Source organism: Carassius auratus, chromosome 1, assembly GCF_003368295.1.
Source record: "Carassius auratus strain Wakin chromosome 1, ASM336829v1, whole genome shotgun sequence".
Classification (NCBI taxonomy): Eukaryota; Metazoa; Chordata; class Actinopteri; order Cypriniformes; family Cyprinidae; genus Carassius; species Carassius auratus.
Genome location: NC_039243.1, coordinates 14,454,654 through 14,481,749, shown reverse-complemented (window position 1 = coordinate 14,481,749; position 27,096 = coordinate 14,454,654). Strand labels below are relative to the sequence as shown.

At 38.8% G+C, this 27,096-nt stretch overlaps 1 protein-coding gene, 1 long non-coding RNA gene and 1 pseudogene across 2 annotated transcripts in view; 1 reads left to right on the top strand and 2 right to left on the bottom strand.

Moving 5' to 3' along the window:
* Window positions 1–8,430, top strand: part of LOC113076884 (von Willebrand factor A domain-containing protein 7-like) — a 41,280-nt pseudogene extending 32,850 nt beyond the window's left edge.
* LOC113077458 (uncharacterized) lies at window positions 649–2,233 on the bottom strand. Its single transcript, XR_003281362.1, has 3 exons — window positions 1,851–2,233; window positions 893–1,006; window positions 649–808 (listed from the first exon to the last, which is right to left on the bottom strand). It is a non-coding gene; the product is annotated as an uncharacterized LOC113077458 (long non-coding RNA).
* Window positions 8,431–13,717: 5,287 nt separating the features above from the next.
* maml3 (mastermind-like transcriptional coactivator 3) overlaps window positions 13,718–27,096 on the bottom strand; it is a 98,538-nt gene continuing 85,159 nt past the window's right edge. Inside the window, exons 3-5 of the mRNA XM_026249480.1 lie at window positions 17,274–17,540; window positions 17,034–17,109; window positions 13,718–16,278 (exon numbers count right to left, since the gene is read on the bottom strand). Coding sequence (XP_026105265.1) covers window positions 15,296–16,278; window positions 17,034–17,109; window positions 17,274–17,540 — 1,326 coding nt within the window. The 3' untranslated portion in view covers window positions 13,718–15,295. The remainder of the gene's footprint in view (window positions 16,279–17,033; window positions 17,110–17,273; window positions 17,541–27,096) is intronic.

Below are 27,096 nucleotides of genomic sequence, written 5' to 3'. Positions count from 1 at the left end.
ACAAACCTCAAGAACGTTGACAAACAAATGTTACAAAGATGAGCACTATACATCACAGCACAACAAGTAACATTGTTGACATTCGTCACGTGTGTAAAGGTGTATAAATACACTGACAGAGGCTGTGCATAAGTTACAGTATACACATACAGAATCTGCGAAAAGCTTAACACACAAGCTTATCTTATACGGTTACATTTGTTTAAAAAAAATTATTAATACACTTATAACTTAAATAACCTTATTCAAAACTCAAAGGCACCCACACAACTGTACAAAATGAATATATTATAAACAAATAAATAGGGGTGCTCCGATCACGATCGGCCGATCGTTAATGCGCATCTCGTCAGTAAAGCCGGTTCTCTAATCAGCGGTTAATTCCATCAGGTGCATGATTTCACATAGAGCAGCTGTTACTACACAGAGCCGTTGTTAACTGAGAAGATGCGCCAAAAAACGCTGAAAATGAAGTGGATTTGCGCATCTTCTCTATTAACAATGACTCTGTGTAGTAACAGCTGCTCTATGTGAAATCAGGCACCTGATGGAATTAACCGCTGATTAGAGAAGCGGCTTTACTGACGAGATGCGCATAACGATCGGCCGATTGTGATCAGAGCACCCCTACAAATAAAGAAAACTCTATATCCTTAACAATAATTAAATCCCTTTACTTAATATGATATAAAACAGTGCTTACCTAAGTCATGATACTGTCTGGAAAAAAAGCCACCGAATGACTAACAGACTTCTCGAAGAAGAAGCAGGAGAGGTTGAACTGACCAGTTTGGAGCCACCTAAGCAGCTGTACAGAAGCACATATTGTGAACAAATACATTCAGACCTTACTGTTAATTATTCTCACAGCCTGCATAGAACATTAATTTACCTGCCAGAGTGATTGCATTGTCGGGAAAAAAAAAAGAAACCTCGCGCTCGTCTGACACTTCTCATGCAACTCGAAGACGAAGCAGGAAACCTGACCTGACCAGTTTGGAGCCACCTAAGCAGCAGTACAGAAGCACATATTGTGAACAAATACCATTCAGACCTTACTGTTAATTATTCTCATAGCCTGCATAGAACATTACCCAAGGGTGTAACTTTGGTTTGAGAAGTGAGGGGACACAAAATGGGGAAAAATGTTTTCGATTTGAATCCCATTTCCTCCATTTAAATACAGTTAGGGACTATGGTGATACAAAACCCAGGAAATAATTAAGTTGTTTATAATGATAAATCCTGCCAAAAGGAATAATAGGCTACTATGTTTAAGAAAAAGATGTCTTACTTTATTTATTGTTGAATACCCAAGACTTGAGGGAATAACTTTATAAAGTCAAAACCTTTCACTAAAAATTTTCCCTGTCTCATCTATGAAATATGAAAATGTGCTAGCCTGTTTCTGACATGACATAATTAAAATTAATAACCTGACCCTTTACACAGCACCTGCAACTCTGAGCTACTTATCCCTGTCTCACCCTCCCTGTCTTTAATCAGCTTCACCTCATCTGTTCTCTGATATGAAAGCATGGCATAAAAAAATAAACAAAAGTTCATCACAACTGAAACTATATTATAACAGTCAACAGAAAAATATCAGGGCCTGATTCTGTTTCTCTCCCACCACACAAGTGAGCAGGTAAATAATATGAAACCACACCCATGTGATGATGTGACCAAAAAATATTCTAAACAAATAACAACATGCAATTTGGCTCCTACAAGAAGAACATTTAATTTGATAATATTCAAACTGTATTCACTATGTATCATGTATTCTTCTGCCCTTTTATTACCAACAAATCAAAATCACCAGGCCTTTCATACAGCACATAACCTACCTGTAACGTTGTGCTGCTACTGCTTTTCCCTATCTCACCCTCTCTGTTCTGAAGCAGCTACACCTCATCTGTGCTCTGATATGAAAACAACTGAGTTATGATCATATTGAGTCCACATAGCCAGAAAAGAGTCTCTGGATGTACATTTTAAAAACTGGGTGTGCTACATTCATTTTCAGATTAATGTGTAAAAAAAAAACCTGACTGCGTATCAATAACTTTACAGACTAGACTGGGCTGATGTGTTAAACTATACTCAGGCTCATCACATAACCATAACACTATATTAAATATAGGCTAACTCAAGCTAGCTAGATATTAAGCCTTTTCTTTGAACAAGTAAACCAATTATTACAAATTAACTTCCATTTTAATTGAACAAATGTTTTAAGTGAACAACAATAGCTCAATTTTAGAAAAAAAACATTTATTATTAAGACTTATTTTATTTCTGCATCCGAGTATAATGAGTTGAGTAGCCTATAACAGCAGCCAGAGTCTGCTTGTCATACATTGCTGACAGAAAACGCTGCTGTTTAAAGTGGACACAGAATGTTCTAGGCAACATTAAATGTTTAGGTTAGCTAGCTAACGTTAACGGTCTGAAGTTACCTAGCAACAGTGTATGTTAACGTTAGCTCATCAACAGTATCAACAGTAACAGCTCAGTATAACTTTCCGTGCGCTATTTAGAGTGTGCAAGAGACGTCCCTGCCTGTAGGGACGCGCGCATCGACACAGACAGGCAGGATTGTCTGTTCTGCTCGGTCCTACTCCTCCGTGATGATGACGTCGCGCGTTAAAAAAAATCATAAACTAATGTCCCCCCTGTCCCCATAGGAAATTACGCCCGTGACATTACCTGCCAGAGCGATTGCACTGTCGAGGGGAAAAAAAAAACTCGCGCTCGTCTGACCCCTCTCAGGCAACTCGAAGACAAAGCATGAAAACTGAAATGACTAACTTGATTTGCCACCTAACGTTACACCGTTGTAAAGATGTGCATATTGTGAACAAATTTCATTTAAATCATGGCTTAAATTGATACACAAAGAACCACCGCTTACCGGAGTGATAACAATGACGGACCAACGTTAACTTGGCGCCGCCTGAGGCAACTCTAAAACGGCTTACAAAAGCACATTTTTTGAACAAACACATTTTAACTCTTATGGTAAATATTATATAAAGAACAGCACCTACCGGAGAGATTAATTAACACTGTCAGGCAGAAAAAAATAGGCGACGTCTGACCTGAGGCAACAATAAGACCAGGCGAGAAAATTTAACTGACTAACTTGCCGCCACCTATGTTGTACAAAAGCGCATATTGTGAATAAACTTCATTTAAATCATATGGTGAATTGATACACATAGAACTACACTTACCAGAGCGGAATGAGGGAATATCACAATAAGGGAATAAACAGAGGCCGCTTAAGGTGACTCGAAAATGAAACGGGAGAAAATAAAATGGCGTTGTTTAAAAAAGCATTCGAACTGCGCATGCTCATCAGCCTTTGTTGGCAATACTAATAATCAACTTAAAGTTGTTAGTTGTTCTAACTTGAAATATTAATTTGGTGTAAAAAAATTGATAAAAATTCCTATTCAACTTACATTTCTGTGTTATCTCAACTTTTTTAATGTTAAATTGTTGAATTAACTTTAAAAACTGAGTTTGCAAAACAAAATTTAGCCTAAGTTGGATTTTTTACAGTGTAGTCAAAGTTATTGTTGTTGTTTTTCCAATAAAAGCAAAAGGAAGCAGTGCCTCATCAAAACATTTGGCAGACAACAATGTGAAAATAAAACTAATTTTATGAAATATGAGACTGAATATTCTATTGACTATACATTTTTATTAGCTAATAAACAGATCCATTATGCCCATTACAAATTAGGCTGAATGCATAAAACTGGTGAAGATGGAGTAATTACAAATAAAAAAATTACTATTTACCCATTCATACATCACCACTTTCATTCAGATTTCAATCTAACTTAAAGATAATGTGCTGAATTAGTTTTTTATGGAATAATTTAAAGAAACGTATGTACCTTTCATCATGTGCGATGTTTACAGTTTCTGAATGATAACTAAACAACAGTTCGTGGAAATAAACTACACAAAGACATAAAAAATAATATTTTTATTTGTATTTATTTTTTTTAATTATGTTTAAATTATGTGCTGTAAAAAAAAAATTAGACTAAGGAAATCACTCACTCCTCTTCAAACTGATATGCTGTATAAGATTACATTATTGATATGATTATTGTGAATATCTAATCTGTGTTAAGCTTTTATATTACAATAAAGCCAGCATAAAAATTATAATAATCTTGAGGTCCTGTGATCTTGTTTTTTTTTTTTTTGTCTCATGGTTCTCCAGCTGGCACTAGCAGGAGCTCCTCAATCTTCAGACATTATTGTTTTCACTGATGCCTCAGCAAAGGACACAGAATTAAAAAGCACAGTTCAAGCCACGATTGAACGCACCAAGTCAACAGTAAATGCCTGCAAATCACTTCTAATTGCAGCTAAAGTGTTGGTGGATTACATGTAATGACATTTTTCTATGTTTTTTTTTTTTTATCTGCTCTTTAATCCAGGTCACTTTCATGCTGACTAACCCCTCCTCATTCCATAGAAGAAGGGATGCCTCACAATCTCAAGGTTCTACATCAAGATCAATACCTCTGTCAGACATACAGCTGTACAGAGATCTGGCCCATGTTTCTGGTGGACAGACCATAGAGGTCACAAGAGCTACTGTCTCAGGCCACTGCAGTCATTACAGATGCATCTACCTCAGCCCTTGTATGTATTAAGAATGACAGATGGTGCTTTTTTTGTGTATCAACTCTCCATTTAATCTCATTACAACATATTTAACAAGGGACAATTTAAGAAGGGGAAGTACATACCCCAATATTTACAATATTTTTCCCAATTTGGTCACTGGGAATTTTGCAATGAAACACTGCAACATACTTAAAACAACTCTGTGTTTCTTGAAGGTGACGCTTTTTCAGTTGGTAAGAAATCCAGCCATTGCAGAAAACTTTACCTTTGTCTTGGATCCATCTCTGTCCAATGTGACTGTGTATGTCACTGGAGATTCTACAGTCTTCACCATATACAGCCCGAAAGGTGAGCCAGTGCGCCTCGAACATTGTTTGCAGATATGAGGGTTTTATTTTGTCCAATAGAAAAACAAGATGCCAAAATCACTGTGTAAAATAAGCAGATTCCCCTGTCTTTCAGGTGTGTCTCAGTCGGGTTCAGTGACAGATGGTCCTCTGGGCAGCATCCTGACTGTAGGGAATCTAAAGAGAGTAAAACTCAACTCTGACAACCAGACAGAGATTGGAAGATCAGTATTGAATCTACAAGCTTCTACTGGTATGGGTTTTTAATCTGCCTTTATATGTTTTGTTTGTAAACTACTGAGATTTTTGTTAATATTTTTATTTTTAAAATGTAAAACAAATCATACTGCTCAATAAACAATGATTTTGGGGGGGCGGTCTGTAAAATGTTTTCCTTTGGAATATTGTATTGCATCTCACAGTGAGCTAATTTCACTCCGCTTTAAAGGTGCCATGTGTAGAAATTGAGGTAAAAATATCCTAAAAATGACCTAAACGCATCAAAAGAATAAGAAGAAATAAGGGCGATGATGTCATTAAAAAAATGTCAAGTTATAGTGCTGCAGAGATATGAACCTTAATTAGCATTAGCATTACTAGCCCCGGCCCGACAGGTGTCGTAATACCAGTTTCGGCCTTGGGAGGCAGTATGCAGGCAACATAACCACCAGCCAACCTGCAATACACGAATAACTGGCACGGCTTGTGGGCGTGCCTGAACCTGATGTCAATCGTGTGGAAAGTACAGCCCACTACTTCATTTCAGTTCAGGGAAGAGAGCGCCACCCGCTACAGGGAACCAACCACGCTCAGAATTACAAATCAAATCCTATAAGAAAAGGAGCCGAACCAGAGTAAACATTGCCACTGCTTTTCATCGCTGGAGACAACTGATGGACCTGAAAGAAATGAGGCTCGACTCCAAACTTGCAAAATTTCTTTTGGATTGGTAAGTTAGATGCTGTTAGTATTTCGCTAGAAGTTTGTTTTATATGTTTGTGTATTTTTTTGGGAAGTTATAACATAGAAATGTATCGAAGGCTGTTCGAGAAACGTGCTAATGTTAGCGATGGCTAACCGTAGCTGCGTTTGATAATTAGCTAGCTATAACTTACCCATTTTTTTATATCATAACTAACCTGCTCTGTCTAGTCTGTTGGTCTCCGTGTCCTCTTTGCTTCATGGTTTTTCTGTGCGTGAGAAAATTGATGTGTGGCGTGAAAGCGTGTGAAAAGGGTCAATTGCGTGTCTCACGGTGAATGCTTGAGAGTTGGCAGCTCTGGTTACATTGGTTGGCGCTAGCTTTGATCAGCTGTCTGATGTTTACCAATGATGTTGACAGAATGCTGTCTGTCAAATTAATTTAATTCAAATAATGTGTTTATACAACTCAAAATGTAGTATGAACAAAACGAATATGAACATATTCACTGGTGAAGGGGAGTAGCTTGAAGATGTCATGTTTCAAAATCACTTGACATCACCCATCGTTCCTCTGGAGGCAAAATGTCCTCTTAGTCTTCAGCTATGGCCTTAAGGGTTGTTGTGAAGGTAGGGGCGGAGCATAGAGACTATGTCGTTTCTCGTTTGTTACTCTAGAGTAGACCAATTCACTTTATTGAGGCATACTGCCCCCATCTGGTATGGAATGTGGAGTATGACTTGATTTTTTTGCCAGACATGACTGATGGCACCTTTAACTGTGATTACAGGTCAGAGTTCTGTGAACTTCCTCTTTAACTTTGTGCAGCGGTTAGAAGGGGGTGACTTCACACCGAAAGCCAATCGTCCTTTCACTGGTATGATATCATCTTCATTTGATTATTACTTATCACTACTGTTCAAAAGTTTGGGATCGGTAAAGAATTGTAAAATATTTTTTGGGTATAAAATTGACATGCTCACCAATGCTTTTTATTCGATCAACAATTTAGTAAAACTGTAAAATATTTAGTAAAACTGTAAAAAATTGTATTCACAATACAGATTACACCGCACAATTTTCTAAATATATACATATTATTATTTTTGTTGTTGTTGTCATCATCAATGTAAATGAAACAAACGAAATGCTTCTCTTATTGATCAGGTCGAAATGCTGCTTTTTATGTCTCTGTGACCGGAGGAAATTCAATGGCAGTGACTAACGTACTTCTAGTTGAAGCTTCAGGATCTGTTACTGGGACTATCAAAGCTGTCGGTGCGACAGACTTCCTGGTCAACATTGACAGAATCCCAGAGTGGGCGTTTGTGGAGCAGCTGAAGGGGCTGTTGAATGACTCTACTCGATCTTTGCCTAGTCAGTTCCTGAGACAGTCACCCACCCAGCAACAAGGATCTAGATTAACTATCACGGTGAGCTTGAAGGGACACTTCACCCAAAAATTAAAATTCTGGCATCACTGACACAACTTTTATATTCAACTTTTTTGCAAAACCTCTAAAAATAATATATACAAGACATGCAAAATAAAATGACAATATCTCTAATCATATTAAACATCTTTCCTTTCAGGCCCAACCAAACAGCACTATAGAACCTGTAACTCCCTTTGTTCTCAACTTTACATTGGTCACTAATGCTACAGGCATCAGCTACACTATCCGAGCTCGGACAGACCGCAGCTTCAGCGTGTCTTTCCCCAGTTCTCTGGATGCAGGGACAGAGGGAAATGCTCAGGGAACTGTAACACTGACTGCACCCTCCAACACAGAGTCAGGGACGGATGTCACACTCACTATTGAGGCAGAAGATACAGAGTCTGGTGACTCAAATTACATGGCACTGCGGTTCACTGTCATGACTAAGGTAACTGTTCTGAAAAATGTAAAATGTACCATCCTCTGAGGAAAATATATACAGTAACTTTCTGCAACACTATGCATCTGTGTTTTTACACGCAAACAGTATTAGCATTTTATCCCTTCACTGACTCTGATTAACCTCATAATATTTTTCTTTTTTTGGAAGGTCACGGATTTCTCTAGCCCTGTCTGCCAGGTAGTGAGCATCAAAGCTGACTGTCCTGTGGAATGCAGCAGAGCATCATGGGAACTCTCTACCAACATAACAGACGTTAATTGTACAGGCATAGCCGGAGTGTCCCTCAGTCGTGGCAATGGCTCTCTCAGCTTAAGCAATGTGATGAGTGCGGATGGCACAAATGTGACTGTGGCTTTCTACAATGCTTCCTGTTGTTCTCAGGAAGTAGAGCTTGTAGCTGTGGACAGGGTAGGAAACGTGGGTACATGTTTCACCTCTATAAAGAGCCCTTCTACAACTGTTAGCCCCAATGGATCTACAACTGTTAGCCCCAATGGATCATATTCTGTGTCCTTCTCCATGTGTGTTGCTTTAGTAAGGTTATTCGTTTCCTTTCTGTATTGATGAGGGAGACTGGAATCATGAATTAAGTGAACATTTTCCCACTATTTTTAACTTAATATTCCTATGTTCTCACTATTTTTGATTATCTTTTACAAACTGCTGGTATCACTTTACATTTATGCCATTTATGCCCTAACTCTTAGGCATTATGAATAAGGGATGGTGGAGGAAGATGCCCTGCTTAAGAACAATGTGGATTTACTTATTTAAATCTGTTTCATGGTCTCTGTAATTTGTAAAGACCTCGCAGAACCTTTCTATATCCAGATGGTTGCTACTCTTTTTTTTTATCTTATCTGACAATTAAGGTTTAATTTGATTTGATTTCTTAGGACTGACCAGCACATTCTGATGCAGGCATGTTCCTGGGTCAGCATGTTTTGTTGATCCTGGAACAACAATCCTGTAGTTATAAACCCAAACCCTAATCACAACCTTACCCTTAAACAGGGCTGGTATGGTTTCTTTTAAAAGGTATTTCACTACAGATGACAAAATACTAGCTTTAAAAAGTAATCAGTAATGTATTTCATTAAATTACTCCGGTTAAGCAACTCAATCTAAATACTTAGAATACTTTGAAATACTTAAAACTCTAAATAAAAGTGACATCCACCAGTCATGAAATCTGTGGTTTCTTTGCATTTTATTTTAAAGAACATAAGTTTTCCAGAGAATTTCTATGAACAACAACAACAAAAAAAGTTTTTTTTTTATATTGATCTTCCAATCTTCCAATCAATATAAATTTTATCTGAATACAATGAATGGAATTCCATGCTGTTTCCATGCTGTTTCAGCCAAAACAACTGGCACAGTTGTTTAATGAACTGACCAAACTTTAAGTGATGATAATCCTCTCTACAAACAGACTGATATATTTCAGATTTTTATTTCTTTTAATTTTGATGATTATAACTGACAACTAAAGAAAATCCCAAATGCAGTATTTTAGAATATTAGAATATTGTGAAAAGGGTTAATATTGAAGACACCTGGTGCCACACTCTAATCAGCTCATTAACTCAAGACACCTGAAAAGGCCTTTAAATGGTCTCTCAGTCTAGTCCCGAGGCTACACAATCATGGGGAAGACCGCTGACTTGACAGTTGTCCAAAAGATAACCATTGACACCTTGCACAAGGAGGGCAAGACACAAAAGGTCATTGCAAAAGAGGCTGGCTGTTCACAGAGCTCTGTGTCCAAGCACATTAATAGAGAGGCGAAGGGAAGGAAAAGATATAGCAGAAAAAAGTGTACCAGCAGTAGGGATAACCGCACCCTGGAGAGGATTGTGAAACAAAACCAATTCATAAATGTGGGGGAGATTCACAAAAAGTGAATTACAGCTAGAGTCAGTGCTTCAAGAACCACTACACACAGACATGTGCAAGACATGGGTTTCAGCGGTCGCATTCCTTGTGTCAAGCCACTCTTGAACAACAGACAGTGTCTGAAGCGTCTCGCTGAAGGGTCCCAAAGTCTGGAAGAATAAAGGAGAGGCACACAATCCACATTGCTTGAGGTTCAGTGTAGAGTTTCCACAGTCAGTGATGGTTTGGGGTGCCATGTCATCTGCTGGTGTTGGTCCAGTTTTCTTTATTTTCATGACTATGAAAATTGTAGATTCACACTGAAGGCATCAAAACTATGAATGAACACATGGAATTATATATGGAATTTTATACATAACAAAAAAGTGTGAAACAACTGAAAATATGTCATATTCTAGGTTCTTCAAAGTAGCCACCTTTTGCTTTGATCACTGCTTTGCACACTCTTGGCATTCTCTTGATGAGCTTCAAGAGGTAGTCACCTGAAATGGTCTTGCAACAGTCTTGAAGGAGTTCCCCAAAAGATGCTTAGCACTTGTTGGCCCTTTTGCCTTCTGTCTGCGGTCCAGCTCACCCCTAAACCATCTCGATTGGGTTCAGGTCCGGTGGCTGTGGAGGCCAGGTCATCTGGCGCAGCACCCCATCACTCTCCTTCTTGGTCAAATAGCCCTTGATGCCTTCAGTGTGACTCTACAATTTTCATAGTCATAAAAATAAAGAAAACTCTTTGAATGAGAAGGTGTGTCCAAACTTTTGGTCTGTACTGTACATACAGTGTGGGACAGCATGAGGTTGACTAAATGGGATAGTTTTCATTTTGGGTTGAGTATCATTTGAAACGCCATGAAACTGATTAAATATGTACAGTACAGTACAGAAGCTGAGCATTCTGTTCATAAATGTGTTGGTTTACCAGTAGGGCTGTAGAGAGTAAAGACTGGAGAGTCTCCTGTGATATACACGGTCACATTGGACAGAGTTGGATCCAGCACAAAATAAAAGTTTTCTGTTTTAGGTGGATTTTTGTCATTGCCTGAAGAACAGTCACCTTCAAGAAACAGGTTTTATCACATTAGATTAACAGAGTTACCTCCAAGAACAGAAAAGCACAAACTAAATTAGGATATGACTGGTGATATAAAGCAAAATACATTTACATTATAAAATGCATGTCTATATTTAACAGTGATGATAAAAGTACTGTTAATATTATTGATAAAATATAACATAACATTGTGATTTCATTGTTAGAACTTACCAGGTCAGCAGTGATTAAATCTGTAATGACTGCAGTGGCCTGAGATGATGTAGTGTTTGTGATGTCTATGGTCTGTCCACCAGAAACATGGGTCTGATCCCTGTACAGCTATATTTCTGACTGTGATCTTGATAATAAAACATTCAGTTGACTACTTGTTGAGATGGAGTTTATCAGCAGGAAAGTGACCTGCAGTGCGGAAAGAAAGAATCATCTTAAAGGGGGGGTGAAATGCTATTTCATGCATACTGAGTTTTTTTACACTGTTAAAGAGTTGGATTCCCATGCTAAACATGGACAAAGTTTCAAAAATTAAGTTGTACATTTGAAGGAGCATTTTTGTTCCAAAAAAAAAAACTCTTCCGGTTTGTCACAAGTTTTTTTTGGCTCTGTGTAACGTTAGATGGAGCGGAATTTCCTTATATGGGTCCTAAGGCACTTCTGCCGGAAGAGCGCGCACTCCCGTATAGCAGAGCAATGAGAGGCTGAGCACAGCCTGAACAGAGCGAGAGCGTCGCGAAAAGTCACAAAAGAAGTGTGTTTTTGGTTGCCAGGGCAAGACAACCCTGCACAGATTACCAAAAGAGAAACAGCATTAAGGGACTAGTGGATGGAGTTTATTTTTACAGAGCATCAACAGAGTTGTGCAAGTATTTTTGTTTGTTCCCTGCATTTCGGATTGCACATCGTTTATTTCTTAAGGATAATGCAGTCCCAACGAAAAAGGGTCACGATCGTGTGTTGGAACCGCATGCGGTGAGTAAAACTGCTTCAAATATCTCTGTGTTGTTAACTTAGCTATCGGCGCGTAAGCACATCAAGTAAACAACATGCGATGTTGTCATCAAACTGCACTTTCCACATGTACAGCTTAAAAAAAAAAAAAAAAAAAGACGACATAAAGTGGAACTTAGTCATTTTCCAAAACAGTTAAGCAAATATATACATTTTCAGTACATACCACATAGAGACGCCTTTGCTGATGCTGCTCTTGTTAAATTTCAGCCTCTGGATCTGTGTCACAGCTTCCACATGCTCTCAACGCAAAAGCCTACTGGCGCTCGTGATTCTTTAGCTCCGCCCACACGTCACGCCTCTAGGCGCTCGTGTTTTTCCGGGAAAAATCGGTACAGACTATCTTTCTCTTATAAATATAATAAAAATAAAGACTTTTTGGAGTTATGAAGGATGCAGTACTACTCTATAGGTACTCAAGATTAACAGGATATTGAGTGAAAATGAGCATTTCACTCCCCCCCCCCTCCTCCCCTTTAAGGCGCTTTAATTATCTCCTACCTGAAGAACAAATCAACCTTTTCTGCAGGAACTCACTTTTGACTTTGTGCTTTCTATCTTGGTCCCAACTGAACTTTTGAATTATGTGTCCTATGCTGAAGCATCCGTGAAAATCAAAATGTCTGAAGATTGAGGAGCTACTGCTAGTGCCAACTGGAGAACCATGACACATTTGTTTGGATGTACCTACCTTGATTATGGCCCATACACAGTTCAACCAATCAACTAGTTGTTCTATCTTCTGTTTTCTATATATCTTAATAAACAGATTAAACTTGTGCAATACTCTTTCCTAATATCAAATAAATTCCAGAGACAAATTTTAATGAGAACATTTTTTAATTATCAATCATTTCATTTATTTCTAAAGCACAATCAATCTCTTTAATGTATTTTTTTCTGAAAAACAAATCTTTGTAACTCTCTGGCATTACCATTTACATAACTCTGTACATGACAAAGAAAAAAAGCACTGCTTTAGAGTAAATTTTTTTTAACTAGAAAAAAAAAACCTTCAAATAAAAATTAGAGGTTTACATTACAAATTAGTAGTAAGACATTGTCTGAAGTGCAATGGTATAGGTCAGATGAGTTTAAAAGTGGAAAAAAGATTAAATAAAAATACTTCTCTATTTTAAACAGCAATATCTTTACAGTGTGTAGAGACGTATCCTCTGATGTATTTAAAATTGTAAAAACATATTTACAAATAACTGTATCTGAGATATATATATATATATATATATATATATATATATATATACATACATACATACATACATACATACATACATACATACATACATACATACATATATATATATATACATATACATATATATATATATATACACATATATATATACACATATACATATACATATATACATATACATATACACATATATATATACATATATATATATATATACACATATATATATACAGATACATATACATACAGATACATATATATACATATACATATATATACATATACATATATATACATATACATACATATACATACATATACATACATATACATACATATACATACAGATACATATATATACATATACATATACATACATATACATATATATACATATACATACATATATATATATATATATATATATATATATATATATATATATATATATATTATATATATCTTTTTCCATCACACATATGTCAGCACCAGTAAGAAACAAAAAGAAGAAAAAGATAAGCTTGATGACTTAAGAAGAAATCAAAAACATGTTAATCTTGGTCCCAGGTTGTTGAGTGAGTTATTTGGTGAGACAGCAGAAGGACATAGACTTTACCTTGTCCATCTGCAATCCTCTTGACAGAGCAACAATATAACACTGCTAAACATTACAGATGTGACGGCGTTCAATCTCCCATTAAGACAAAAAATTCTCAAAAGAAAAAAAGGCAAGTCAGTCGCAATGTTACATTCATGTTCATTCTTCAGAGAGCAGAAACAATAAAGCTAGACTTTGATTACAGAAACACCATGACTATAATACCATAATACCGCAGCAACACACAACAGAGCAGAAAAGATAGATGTTTTATTTGTGTGGCATCTCATGGTTAACAACAGAAAACTGCACAACAATGAACTCAAGTAGCTAGAAATGGGCAATAAATTGATTTATATTACCAATAAAGAGAAAAGGCCTTTATTAACAAATTAAGTCGATTTTTGTTTTTGTTTAAATTTTGTCAGATTTGAAAGAGTTGAAAGTTGTCTGCAGTTCAGTTGGCTTGATGGAGTCTTGATGTGCTTGTCTTTCCTCTGTCAGCCATTGTGTAGCAGGTAAAAGAGTGTCCGTGCATGTGTTCAAGAGCTGGGAGTGGTGCAATGATTGAAATTAAACATTACAGAAACTAATAAATATTGTCATTTGAAGAGTAAAATAAAAGACGAAAAGTGGTATGACCCATGAGCGGAAATACAGTATGTACGGTGTATTTATTAATATTTTTTTATTAAAATATCTTCAACCAGTGATCACAAGCAATAATGTTCAGATAAAAAAAAAAAAAAACTGAATGTTGGGAAGCATTTAAATATTGATTTAAAATTCTAGATGTATGAATTAAAATGCTGAATTTGCCTCAGATTAAATGTCTGTGTGCAGTCAAAATCGCATCATAAATTATACTTGATGAGTTCATGTCATAGTTTCCTTCTAGCTGCCACTGTGACTAAAGAAAACATCTTTCTCACAGTTTTAGGAAGGGGAGGGAGAAGTTTGTAGCTGCCAAATCTCTTCAAGCAATATTAACAAATACACACATGGCTTCACTCTTCTACTGACACCGGTCGCCTGGCGACAGTAGAGCATCCATCTTGCATGCACTGAGAGCACACAGAGTCGGATGTGTTTTGTTGTGATGCTCATAGTGCAAACACACACCAGCACAAAGCAGAGCAAATGCAGAGGATGAACACGTGTCAAGAGCAGCGAAAAAGGGAGAGAGAGAAGATATGTAAGAGAAGAAAGAGGTGTGGGTGAACTGTTTGGTTTTGGGAAAAGGGATCCAATGTAGACAAAGGCCCACCTCAAATTTTCACACACTCTTTCTTACGTGAACAGAATGTCAGAATAAGGGTGAACAAAAAACAAAACATAAAAACATCCATCAAATCTTTGCCAATGTCATTTTGCAGGTTTTCAGTGCCTCTTACCCTTAATCCAGCAGAAAGGATTTAAGAGTAAAAAAAAAAAAAAGTCAGAAATGGATCAAACCCAAAATGGTTATTTCTTCAAAAAAAAAAAAAAAAAAACACCACACAGAACACCGGATCCTTACATGAGAAGCAACCCAAACAGAGAGGAATTGGTTTAAATATCGTGACAGCACACACATGTAATACACAACATGTAATATATTTCTTAGATTTGTCGACCATGTATAAAAAAAAAAAAAAGAAGAAGAATAAAACGAATCACATTCTTTTCATAAAACTGTCCTGTTAAAAAATCCCGTAGGCTATTGGCTGGGAAAAAACTCGTCCATCCAACCTTCCGTTGAATCCAAGTCTGTCCCATCTGACAAGCCGAACGAAACCCCGGGCCCAGCCCCTGATTGGCTGCCGTAACCGTATGCCAGGTCCTGACTGGACGTCCTTTGGTAGCCCTGAGGCTGACCCCCTGGCAGGTACGGCCCACCCCCTCCCGATGTTCCCGGCATGCCCTGAGCAGGGCCCTGTCCGAAAGCAGCCATGTTCGGCACACCCTGGTTCATGCCTGGCATCACCATACCCCGCGGCTGGTTGGTCCTTGGTTGCCCTGCCATGTGTGGCATCATCGGCCCACCCATTGCAGCTGGGTTTATCGAACGCGGGTCCACCATAGTCTGTCCGCCCATCGCTTGTGTAAAATGTTGCTTGGCCATTCTAGGAGCCTGGCCACTTTGCATGGCGTATGCAGGGTTACTGTTAAAGGCCACAATGTCGTTTGAAGTCCTTCCGCCCATGGCCTGCATGTTTTGCTGCTGCTGCTGCGGCCACGTCTGGCCTCCACCTCCCATCATGCTTTGCAGTCTCTGAACATTGGCCATCGGCTGCCCACCAGGGGCAACACTGGCTGATTTTATTTGCTGCTGCGGGAGGGAAGGGTTCATTAGCATTCCCTGCCCATACCCGCCTCCAGCGCCTCCGCCGACCATCCCTTGCCCGCCAGCGCCCCCTTGTCTCTGTGCCATCACCATGCCGGACTGGTTGGGATGGTGCTGCTGTTGCTGCTGGAGCATCTGGCCCATATTTGGTTTCATACCTTGGTAGATCCCGGTCTGTGTACCTGGCTGGCCTCCATATGCCATGCTCATGTCACCCTGTGAAGGCATGCCGCCCGAATTTTGGACGGGTGTCATCTGCAGTATCCCAGGGTTCTGTTGCTGCTGCTGCTGTAGAAGTCGAGCGTTGCGCATGTTCTGCAGTGCCTGGTTCCTTGCTGCCATCTCCTGGGACGTGCCTAAAATAATTTACAATTAAATAATATTAACTGACATCTGATGTTCTCATTAGTTTTCCAGTACATCAAAGGCTTGTTTCAATTAAGTCAAATGGCATAAGTACACACTCTAAAAAGCTTAGCAAATCACTGTCAATTGTATATGATGACATACACTGCCACACTGAAATCTCCAGATGTCTGTGCATCAAATTAATAATTCCATGTTCGAAACCTTAGAGCTTCAATAAACACACACATATGTATTACATGTTAAAATTATGTTGACAAGCATCAGACAAAAAATGAGCTATAAAGCTCAATAAAATTTAAGCTTTACATTTCCTGTCTTAAAGCCCTAACACACATGACTGAACAATACTGCTTTTCAGCATAATTTGATTTATGAAGCTACATTTCTGATATTGTTGTCAGATTTTACTGCTGATAAGAAATATTTTATTAAACTGTAACTTCAGCAGACTTTAGTTTGGGTGAATGTATGTGTGTTATACTGCTTCATTGGGCATCAGTGGCCAGGCAGTATTTTAAAGTGTCAATGAGAAAATGATTTCTTTTCATTTTGAAATAGAGAAAAGCACTTTTCCCATAGTTTTAAAGGAGGAGCTGAGATTTAGTATTTACATGAGGTCCTTACATTGCTTATATTAACACCATAAGCCATTTGGCCACAAAATAATGCGGCCATTATATATAGTGGCAAAGTGGTTAGTGTTTGGGCATGGATATTTTTTGTGTATTTGTATGTGTCTTGCCTTGAAACTGCTGGAGCGGGTATGGATTCCTCTGTGCCTGACTCATCTGTCTGGGGAGATGCTGCTGCTGTTGTAACTGGAAAAAGAAACAAAGCAAAGCAGAAAAATGCATGAATATCCAATAATCACAAAAAACTGAAAAGAAAGCTGAACTCAGAAGCCACAAAGGATCAGCAGCTGCTTGCACACTCACAAAGGTGACCATTTCATACGAGTATAAACAAAAGCCCAGCATATCACCTGTTCTGCCAGCATGTGCTGCTGTTGCTGTTGTCTCTGTTCTCTCATAAGCTGTACTTTCTGCTGCTCCATCATATGAAGCTGGACCCTCTTTTCCTGCTCCATAGCCATCATCTGCTTCATCATGGCTGCCTGCTGTTGCTGCTGTGGATTGGGCATATAACCACCGGGCCCTGCCCCGTTAGGCCCTGCTGAGGTCACGCCCCCCGGTCCTCCATGAGGTGGCTGGACTCCACCAGTCTGTCGCGGCAGACCAACCACACCTTCCTAAAAGCACAAGAAAAGAGAGCAGATTAGAGAATGCTCTGTGTAACAGATGATTCATTTCATCTATTCAGCCGTTAAATTATTGCCAGCTAAGACAAATAATCCTGTTCGAATTGCTTAACTGATTTTTTTCAGGTTGAATTGTCAGTATGATTTTTATTTATTTAACCTTTTAAAGGATGAATCAAACAGATCAAAAGTTATAGTAAATGTTACAAGAATGTTAGAGTAATGTCACAAAAGATTTCTATTTTAAATACTGTAACTGCTGTTCTTTTGAAAGTCCTGAAAAATGAACCATGGTTTCCACAGAAATACTGATAAGAAACATGATTTCTGAGGGGTCATGTGACACTGAAGACTGGAGTAATGGCTTTAATATTCACAGTCAAAAATTACACTAAAATACGTAATATAATTTTTTTTTTATATTTAATATTTCACAGTATTACAGTTTTGATTTCTGATCAAATAAATGCAGCCTTTGTGAGCATAAAAGACTTCGCGTGTTAATACATTTCAATTTAATACTTCAGTAAAAACAATGTTAACATCAATAATGTAAATGAACATGTCCTTTCCATACTGAGACTCACATAAATATTTTGTCCGAGAATAACTTGGCACACTTTCATTAAAAATTGTTTCATAATGAACAAAAATAAAAACTCAAAACAAATTTTAAGGAACACCAAAGATAATAGGAGCTCTTTATACCATTCTGAATAGTGGTTCAGGTAATATAACATTACTTTTACTACTCTGGAAACAGATTGTGGCCTGTCTTAGACATTATAAACTGAAATCCAAAACAAAGAGCCATGACACCCTGACCATGTGTTATGGACTTCCAAGAAAAACTAAACTGAGACACCAAGTGACTATGTTTTCAGGCCTTTTGCCACATTCAGTGTCCTCGAGCACATTCACTAGGAGCGATCATGTTAAACCAGCTCTCCACGAGGCTTATAACAGAATAAATAATGAAGCACAGACATGCACACACCACAGGAGACTGTTCAGATAAATCTAGACCGGACCGGTCAATGAGCACAAATCTGTGTGTAGACAGCTGGATCTCTTCTGTTAACCAGTCATGCTGCCCAAACCTGCAATGATCAGCACGTACATATCTGTGGTGAACGCGGACAGGCCAGAGGGGGGCAGTGTTGATCTTTCCCCCTCCCTAACTCCTTCATTCTCTTTCTCTCACTCCCTTTTTGAGTCGTCTATCTCTATTTCTTCCACCTCTGTGCCCATGTCTCTATTCCGTTCTCCATCTTTCCCTCCTTCCTCCACATTTCCCTTTACCTCCTCTCTTTTTCTTCTCTTTCACCCTCACTGCCTTTCATACTCTTTTTCATTACGATCTCCTCATCCCCCCCTTTCCCTTCAGCTCTCTCTGCAGATGGCTTAATCATGAGTGGTGTAAAAGATGTGTCTCCTTCTTCCTGCCGGATAATGCGTGTGAGCCAAAGACTCCTCAGCCGAGCATGGAGAGAGAAAGAGATGAGAGGTGAGAGAAAAGGACTCAAATGACAGAAAAACATTAAAGAGAGGGAAAGAGAAAAAAAAAACAGGAAAAAAAGACGAGAGATAGAGAGAGAGAGCAGGTAGCCAGGCAACAGTGGCTGTAATGTTGAGCAGATGGTACTCATAGGAGCCATGATGGACGACAGCGGGCAGCAGCTGAGAGAGAGAGAGAGAGAGAGAGGCTGAGCGAGAGCAGCGTAAATTAAGTCTCCCTCTTTCATCCTCTTTTCCTCTCTCAATTACTGATTCCATATCCATCTTTTCTCTTTCGTTCACACATGTGTGAACCACTCTTGAGTCTACTGTTCGTGCTTTGTCATCTTTCTTTGAAACAAAACGTTCTGTATGACTGTATTGGAGGATCAGTGCAAATACAGTAAGAGTGTTTTGTATAATAAGATTGTTTATAAATATGTTGGGCACACCAGGGGTGGGGTAGTTTGTTTCCAGACAGGTTTCCAGGATATTCCTACTGCCAAAGTTTAAGCAAACAAGTAGTCCCGCCCCCAATCTCACTATATTGGTCTAGCCAGAAGCAGACATGGTGGACAGCCCAATCAAACGGCAATGTTTTGAAACCACCACAGAACTTTCACTCTGCAAAGATGTCAAATGGTTCAATATCAATTACTTACTAACCTTTTGAAGGGATACTCCATCCCAAAATGCATATTTTGTCATTAATCACTTACCCCCATGTCGTTCCAAACCTGTAAAAGCTTTGTTCATCTTCTAAACACAATTTGAGATTTTAGATGAAAACTGGGAGTCTTGTGAATACTTTTTGTACGTGAAAGAAAACATTCACAACGTTAAGATTGAACCACTGATGGCAGATGGACTATTTGTCTTTCATACTTTTCTGGACCTTAACAGTGTAATTTACTTGGCCGTCAATGGGACAGTCACAAGACTCCCAGTTTTCATATAAAATATCTTTAAATTGTGTTTCGAAGACAAACGAAGCATTTATGGCTTGACATGGAGGTAAAGTGATTAATGACAAAATTTTCATTTTGGTGTGGAGTAACCCTTAAAGTTATATTTTTACAAAATTTTTATGATCAACTTTTTTGATTGTTTTTGATTCAACAAAACAACATCCATTCGAACAAACAGGAAGGGGGAGCAACAGACATATCAATATTTGTATAATCTGAAAGAAGAAAAAAAACTTGGAATGTTCATTCCGTTATATAATCCAAAATTTTGGAAGGAAAACATTGTCATGCATCAATGCTACTAGGTTTTGCCTTTTTCATTCATGCTGCTGTACATCACAAGTCACTATTTAAAGGAGTATATGAATCCAAAATGTTTTTGCACACGTGAGGAGTAAACCAGTTTTGTATTATTGTCTTATTTGCCACTGTAAATCCAGCAAACATTCTCTTCTTTAATGCAATTATAAAGGAGTTAGAATCGTAATTGAGAATACATAAACACGGATTAGTGAAGAAAGTGAAAGTGACGTGACATTCAGCCAAGTATGGTGACCCATACTCAGAATTTGTGCACTGCATTTAACCCTTAGGGCACCTAAGTCATGGTACTGAAGGTGGAGAGAGAACTGTACATGCACTCCCCCCACCCACAATTCCTACCGGCTAAGGACTCGAACTCACAACCTTTCGATTGGGAGTCCAACTCTCTAACCATTAGGCCACGACTTCCCCTTCTCTCTTTCCCTCTGTAGACATGTAATCAAGTTGTAGTAAAAAGGATAAAACTAAATTCTGTCCATAGGTTTAACAAACAGGCAAGACTATCCGATGATGGCAAATTCTAAAAGTTCAGCTCATCTGCAGTTGTTAAAGGTGTTGGTGGATGCGCTAAGGAAAACAGCTCACTGCAGTTTGCACAAAGCAATACAAAGTACAATACAGAGATTCAGAGTGATTGCTTTCATTGATCTCATGCATACACACACAAACACACATTGATTACCAGTAGTGAGCCTTGGCCCAGATCAGACTCTAATCTAAGGGGCTTGCTCACAACATTCCCTCTAATAATACACCACGCGCCAACACACGGCCCTCATGAGGGCATTTGTGAGTGTGGGTGGTGGTAATAGAGACCGGCCAATTCAACAAATCTGAGCTGAATACTGACAGACGAGCACATAAACTCAAGCTATGACAAATGTTAAAGAATTTTGGCAATACCAAAGATTATGCATAAATTTAGGTTTGGCTGATCATTTGCAAGTTCAGGCTCAATATGGCTTAAGACTCTAGAGAGGAAGTTTCAACTGCTCTCAACTGGTTGACAGATTTTTTTTTTATGTTCAGTGCCTGAAATCAGGGTGAGAGAGCAGGGCGGTGGCATATTTATATTCACACTTCCTATAACTACTGCTCTTATATACTTGCATTGGTTAGTGACTGTTACTCTCAAGCAGCACTACTTATTAGAATGATCGCTTAAACAGACTGATGAAATAAAAATACACTACAACAAAGTGTGGAGTGGCCACTGTCTATAGAAACCACCAGGTGTTGCTGCCTCCTTTATCAGATTATTTGCTTGAATATCAATAACGTCAAATCTACTGAGAGCATAAACAAATGAGAGCCTGGCAGGCACAGGATCACCAGCCAAAATCAGGAAATCCACAACACAAATTGACCACAAACAAAATCATATTTCATATTATCCATATATCTACTGGTGCAGTGAAAAAGAACAAAGAAATGCCCAAGTAGCCATTCTTTTGTGTTAAAATCCCCTTAACACACCTGTTATGAGGTAGGACTGGCTGTGCTGCAGCCCACCCCCTCATTTCCACTCTTCCATCCCCTACTCCACAAACTCTCCGCCTCTCTACCCCCAACCTATTGCCCTCCCTTCCCTCCCCATGTTGCATTATCTCTCCCAGTGTCTTTATTCCCTTTCTCGCTCTCTCTATTCCTCTGCACAGAAGCCATTAGTGGTGGCCGTAAAGCCATATTTCTGTCTACAGCTCAATTACACGCACACACACTCACAGTGCATAGGTTCAACGCCAGTTCATTGAGAATTATGGATGGAAATCCATCCGCAGCTCTGCACGCCGCTTTGTCCATATGAATCCCTAATAAACAATTCCAGTAAACAGACTGAAACATCAAATAATGACATTAACATCACAGATTTCTGTTTATGTTCATTTCAGCAGCCAAAGTGGGTGACCACATCTACAAAATCAGATCAGTTACTTAAAATAGCGTGAAATGAAATTAAATGATCACTCTTTGAGAAAGACTGGCGTTAAAATGCAACAGATAGTGTCTGAATGAGGCTACTTGTTTTCCTTTGTTTGGACAAGTGTGTGGCGTGAAATTGTGCATTGTTCATCGGCTTCGCCTCAAAGTTTCAGAAATAAACCCTGAGCACACACGGCTCAATTAAACACAGACGGACTTGCTCTGTGAGGATCTGCAGGTAGAGGTAAGACGAGAAAATGATGTAATCTGCTGTAAGGATGAGAAAGGAAAGACAACAGAAGAACAGCGGACTCCCTCTTGCTTCCTCGCTGTTAAGCTCACTCTTCCTGTCCACCACTCTCCTTTTTTTCTTTATGGAGGTTGAAATGCTGTTTTTGGAGCAATAAGCTATTCTTTTCTGATTTTTTTTAATGGATGCCATGAAGAAGCCCACACAACATACAATTCCGAATTCCAGACATGTATAAAGTTGTATGCATTTACTACATCATTATTAAATATTTTGGGTCATTTATATATGAACAATAATGCAACATCTCTTCACAATTTCACAGGTGTTCTCCAACACTAGCAAAGAAAGCGCAGGAGAAGTATGCAGATTTGTATGCGTATGTGCGACCTGCATGTGTCATACAAATTCAGATTTACCCTTAAAACACAACAGAATTCAGAGTTGAATGTCTCAACAGGTGCTTGCGGGTGTCAGTTTCAAAATCTTCTCTCATTCTTTCTCCTCTTATCTCTTCTTTGTTTCTCACAGCTGTGCCTTGTTGAAAGCGATCATGACCAATTATTCAAGGCTCAACAGACGCAGAAATTATGATGAACTTTATTATCCGAGTGAAAGAATGAGAGAGAGAGAGAGAAAGAGCGGAGGAAAATGTTTTAAGCTGTAGAAACGCTGTTTGATTGGGGAAGGGTTTTTAAGTGTGTCTGTGACAGATTAATTGTCATCTTTTACGGTCTCACTTTCCAGGGATGAGTGAACCAATCATGGCTCTTCTCTCAAGAGGGGAGATAAAACGACCAATCACAGCCTCAGATCTCCTTTCTTTATAGTCCAACATTCCCACACAGGGAGGCAAGCTCAGGCTCTGATAAATTGTGTGTGTGCGTGTGGAATGAAGGAAGCAGAGTGTGTCAATAGTACATGTGGGCTTTGTTCCAAATCCTAGTAAGCTGCATACCTACAGAGTATTTTAAGGTATCATAGGAATGCAAGCAATGAAATTCTGTAATCATTTACTCAGCCTCATGTCGTTCTAAACCCATATCGTGTACTTTATTCTGTGGAACATACAAGACATTTTCTTTGTTTTCTTTTTCTGTGGTCATTTCAAAATTATTTGGTTACCAAAATTGTTCAAAATATATTCTCGTTTTCAACAGAAGAAAGGCATACAGGTTTGGAATGACATGAGGGTGAGTAAATGCAAATTACTTTTGAAGATACCTTGTTTAAAGACAAATCTAAGGTAGCCCTGAACGACAGCACAAAAGGCAATCCCAAAATGTTCACTCAAAGCAAGATAAAATAACTATATGTAACAATAATAAAAAACTGATTATTTCACACCACATATGCATGTCCTTTGCATTTTTATGCTATCTGTTTGTCAGGCTGTTAGCTTAGCAACATGCAACCCCATTGGAATCAACTCACTAGTGACATTTCAGAAGCTGCAAAGGTAGCTGTCTATAGGCACTAGGTTTTCAGAGAGGAGACATATTGTTTCAAATCACATTTGAAATATGATGGCCTTGTGATGTGTGTGAGCATGCGCTAGCGTGGCTTTAGTGTTGGGTTTCACAACCACCCTCTCCCAGGCACTTTTTCTCCTGAGCAGCAATTACAAGGGGCCTTGATTTATGTGTCCAGTCAAAGAAACCTCCTCCCCCTCTCTTTTCCTCCATCTCTTGCAGGCCTTTTATCAGCAAGTCACTCTCTAACAACACCACAGCCACCCCGGAGACAGACCTCATCAGATAACACACACACACGTACACACGCAATGAAATCTTTAAGAAAAAGGCCTCATCCTCTCGAGACAGGGTGCAATCGTTTAAGTATCTGAGAGCGGAGCATCTATGCGGACATGTATACGTATGCATCTTGTTGTATATTAATGCGGAGGGCACTACACACGTCTTCAGTGAGAGATGGGTGGGGGAAGGACTGAAGAATGCACGGCCTCGGGGGACTTCCGATGCTAAAGAGAGGGAGACAGAGCGGTGGAGAGGAAAAAGGGAGGGAGAGAAAAAGGGAGGTAAACAATTCAGCACACTTACAGAGCGCAGAGGGGAAATTGAGAGGATGGGTTAACGTGTTTAAGAACACACACACACACACCACCACCTCAAAAGAGCCGTTCGTGGGCGAGACTTTGACACATACTCGTTCGACAAGGAATGGCAGAGAGGAAGAGACGAGATGTCTTTTTTTTTTCCTACAGCGTGACAGTGTTGACTGTTGACGGCTGGGAGTGTCATTGTGGGCAACGAGAGGGAATTACCAGACATGAAGCAAACTAATTACTGGCTGATTCACTAATTACCTCCAGAGAACGAGACTGAGAGAGAGCTGCTAAGTGAGCATCTCCCATCCTGTCATGAAATAATGGGAGAGGAAAAGAACAGCAGCCTGACACAATGTGCTTCGTGACTTCATAATGAGAAATGAACAAAGAACCATTTGTTGTGTTTTTCTTAAATGAATGTTGCCATATAAACCTGTTGGTTTAAAACTAGAACTACTGTAAACACACATAAAAAAAAAAAAAAACTTTGCAATGTCTGGATTGCTAATACACTTGCTTTTGATGTTAGGCCCAATATATACTTGGGTTTCAACCTTTCAAAGTATACTCCATTAGAACAAACTAATCCTTGTCCAGTGTTTGCACCCCCCCCCACCCCCCCCCCCCCAAATGTATGCGTGAAAACAATGTATTCATACTGGTTTAAAGTTAAGTGTCTTTTAATCCCCCAAAGCAAGCACTCATCGATGCAGGTGTCTATTGTTTTTTTGCCGTCTTCAGTAGTTTGTTCTTGTTCTGTATCCTCTACTTCATTTATAACTTTGAAACAACAGTTGGATTCAGTGTTGCCTCCTTGTGGACAAACTACTGTAAGTAGTGTAAGTTAGTATGAATATAAAAACTGTGTTGTACACACACACACACACACAAACATGACCTAATGACTAAATTCACGTCACGCAGACTGTAAACATACCCTAGCATGAGTAAAAAAAGTATATTTTCTTATTAGTCTATATTAGTACTCCAGTAAATAATTAGAATATTGAAAATAATCAAAGTGCCTTTGATTTTCTATTAAGGGTCCTTACAGTGCGTTTGTCGTCATGACAACTACCACGCCCAAAGGTGATGATGTGGCTCCTGAGAGGGTCATGTCTATATTGATTTCCTTGCTTGCTGCTAAAAAGAGAGAAACACCGTGCAAGAGAGAGAGAGAGAGAGAGAGAGAGAGAGTGAGAAAGAAAGAAAGGAACAAGAATATGGCAGCGGCAGAGATGTTGGAGGGGAGTGGTAATTACTTAGATAAAGAGACAGAGTGAGGGAGTGAACGAAAGAGAGACTGTGACAGAGTGAGAAAAGAGAGCAAGGGAAGGAGGGAATGCTGACACTAGCGGAGAGACAAAACTCTAGATATAAGAGAGAAAGAGAGGCTCATTTGCAGTCTGTCTTTGTGGAGAGGGTCATGAGCTTTTGCACACGCTCAGAGCGTGCCTGTCTACATTAGCTAGCAGAGCGCATAGCGACGGGGGCTAACACTAGATCTCACACACGCTCCACAATGGAGGGATGAAAGACACAGGTTAAGACCCTTAAATATCACTGGGATTTAGGTCTGAGAGAGAAACAGAGTGAGAGAGAGAGAGGGATACAAATAAAAGTAGTGTGAGTTCAGTAGAAAGGAAATGTTATTTTATATAGTGGACCATTTTATACAGTCAGTTTATTAAACATACACAGTCTTAAAATTAACTTTCTGCCACACTGTTCAAAGAGGTTTCTTCTATTCGGCCCTAATTTTTAATATACTTCTTGTTTATTGACGGAAAAATTATTTTGCAGTTTTTCCCCCTTAGATAATTGTGAAAAAGTACAGGTCAAGGTCACTCACAGCAAAATATTCGCGGTGAGCCAGTATCAATCTCTATGAAACACAACACATAACAAAAACAAGATAACAAAATACAACGTTTTCCTTACATTTTAATTCCATGGCTCATTACGAACGATTTCCCACATATCTTTGCCTTTGATTTGAGATCTACACATCTGCAAGTGTTAAGATGAAAGTTATTACAATATTACTTGGATGTTGACCATGTTACACAATTTCCCTCCAAGTTAAAGGGGTCATATGATGCAGTTTCAAGTTTTCCTTTCTCTTTGGAGAGTTACAAGCTATTTGTGCATCGATAAGATCCCTAAAGTTGCAAAGACTAAAGTCTCAAACCCAAAGATATATTCCTTACACCTCATCCACACCCTCCTAAAATGCCTTGTTTAAACACTCTCCACATGTCTACGTTATGATGTGAGAAGATTTGCATAAGACCGCCCAAATGTTCATGCAAAGAAAGGAGGAGCAATTGACTATTTCTGATTCCTGAACCTAGAAAGGCTGTGCATAAAGGCTGTTTCTTTAAAGTGGGGCAATTCCAACTTTGCAAAGACAGTTTGGCACTTTTGACTCGCAGTCTGTAAGTACGTTTTCATATTTAAAGAATTTTCCCATTGGAGATTCAAACACGAGTTTGGAGCAGTGTAGAGTAGCGCTTG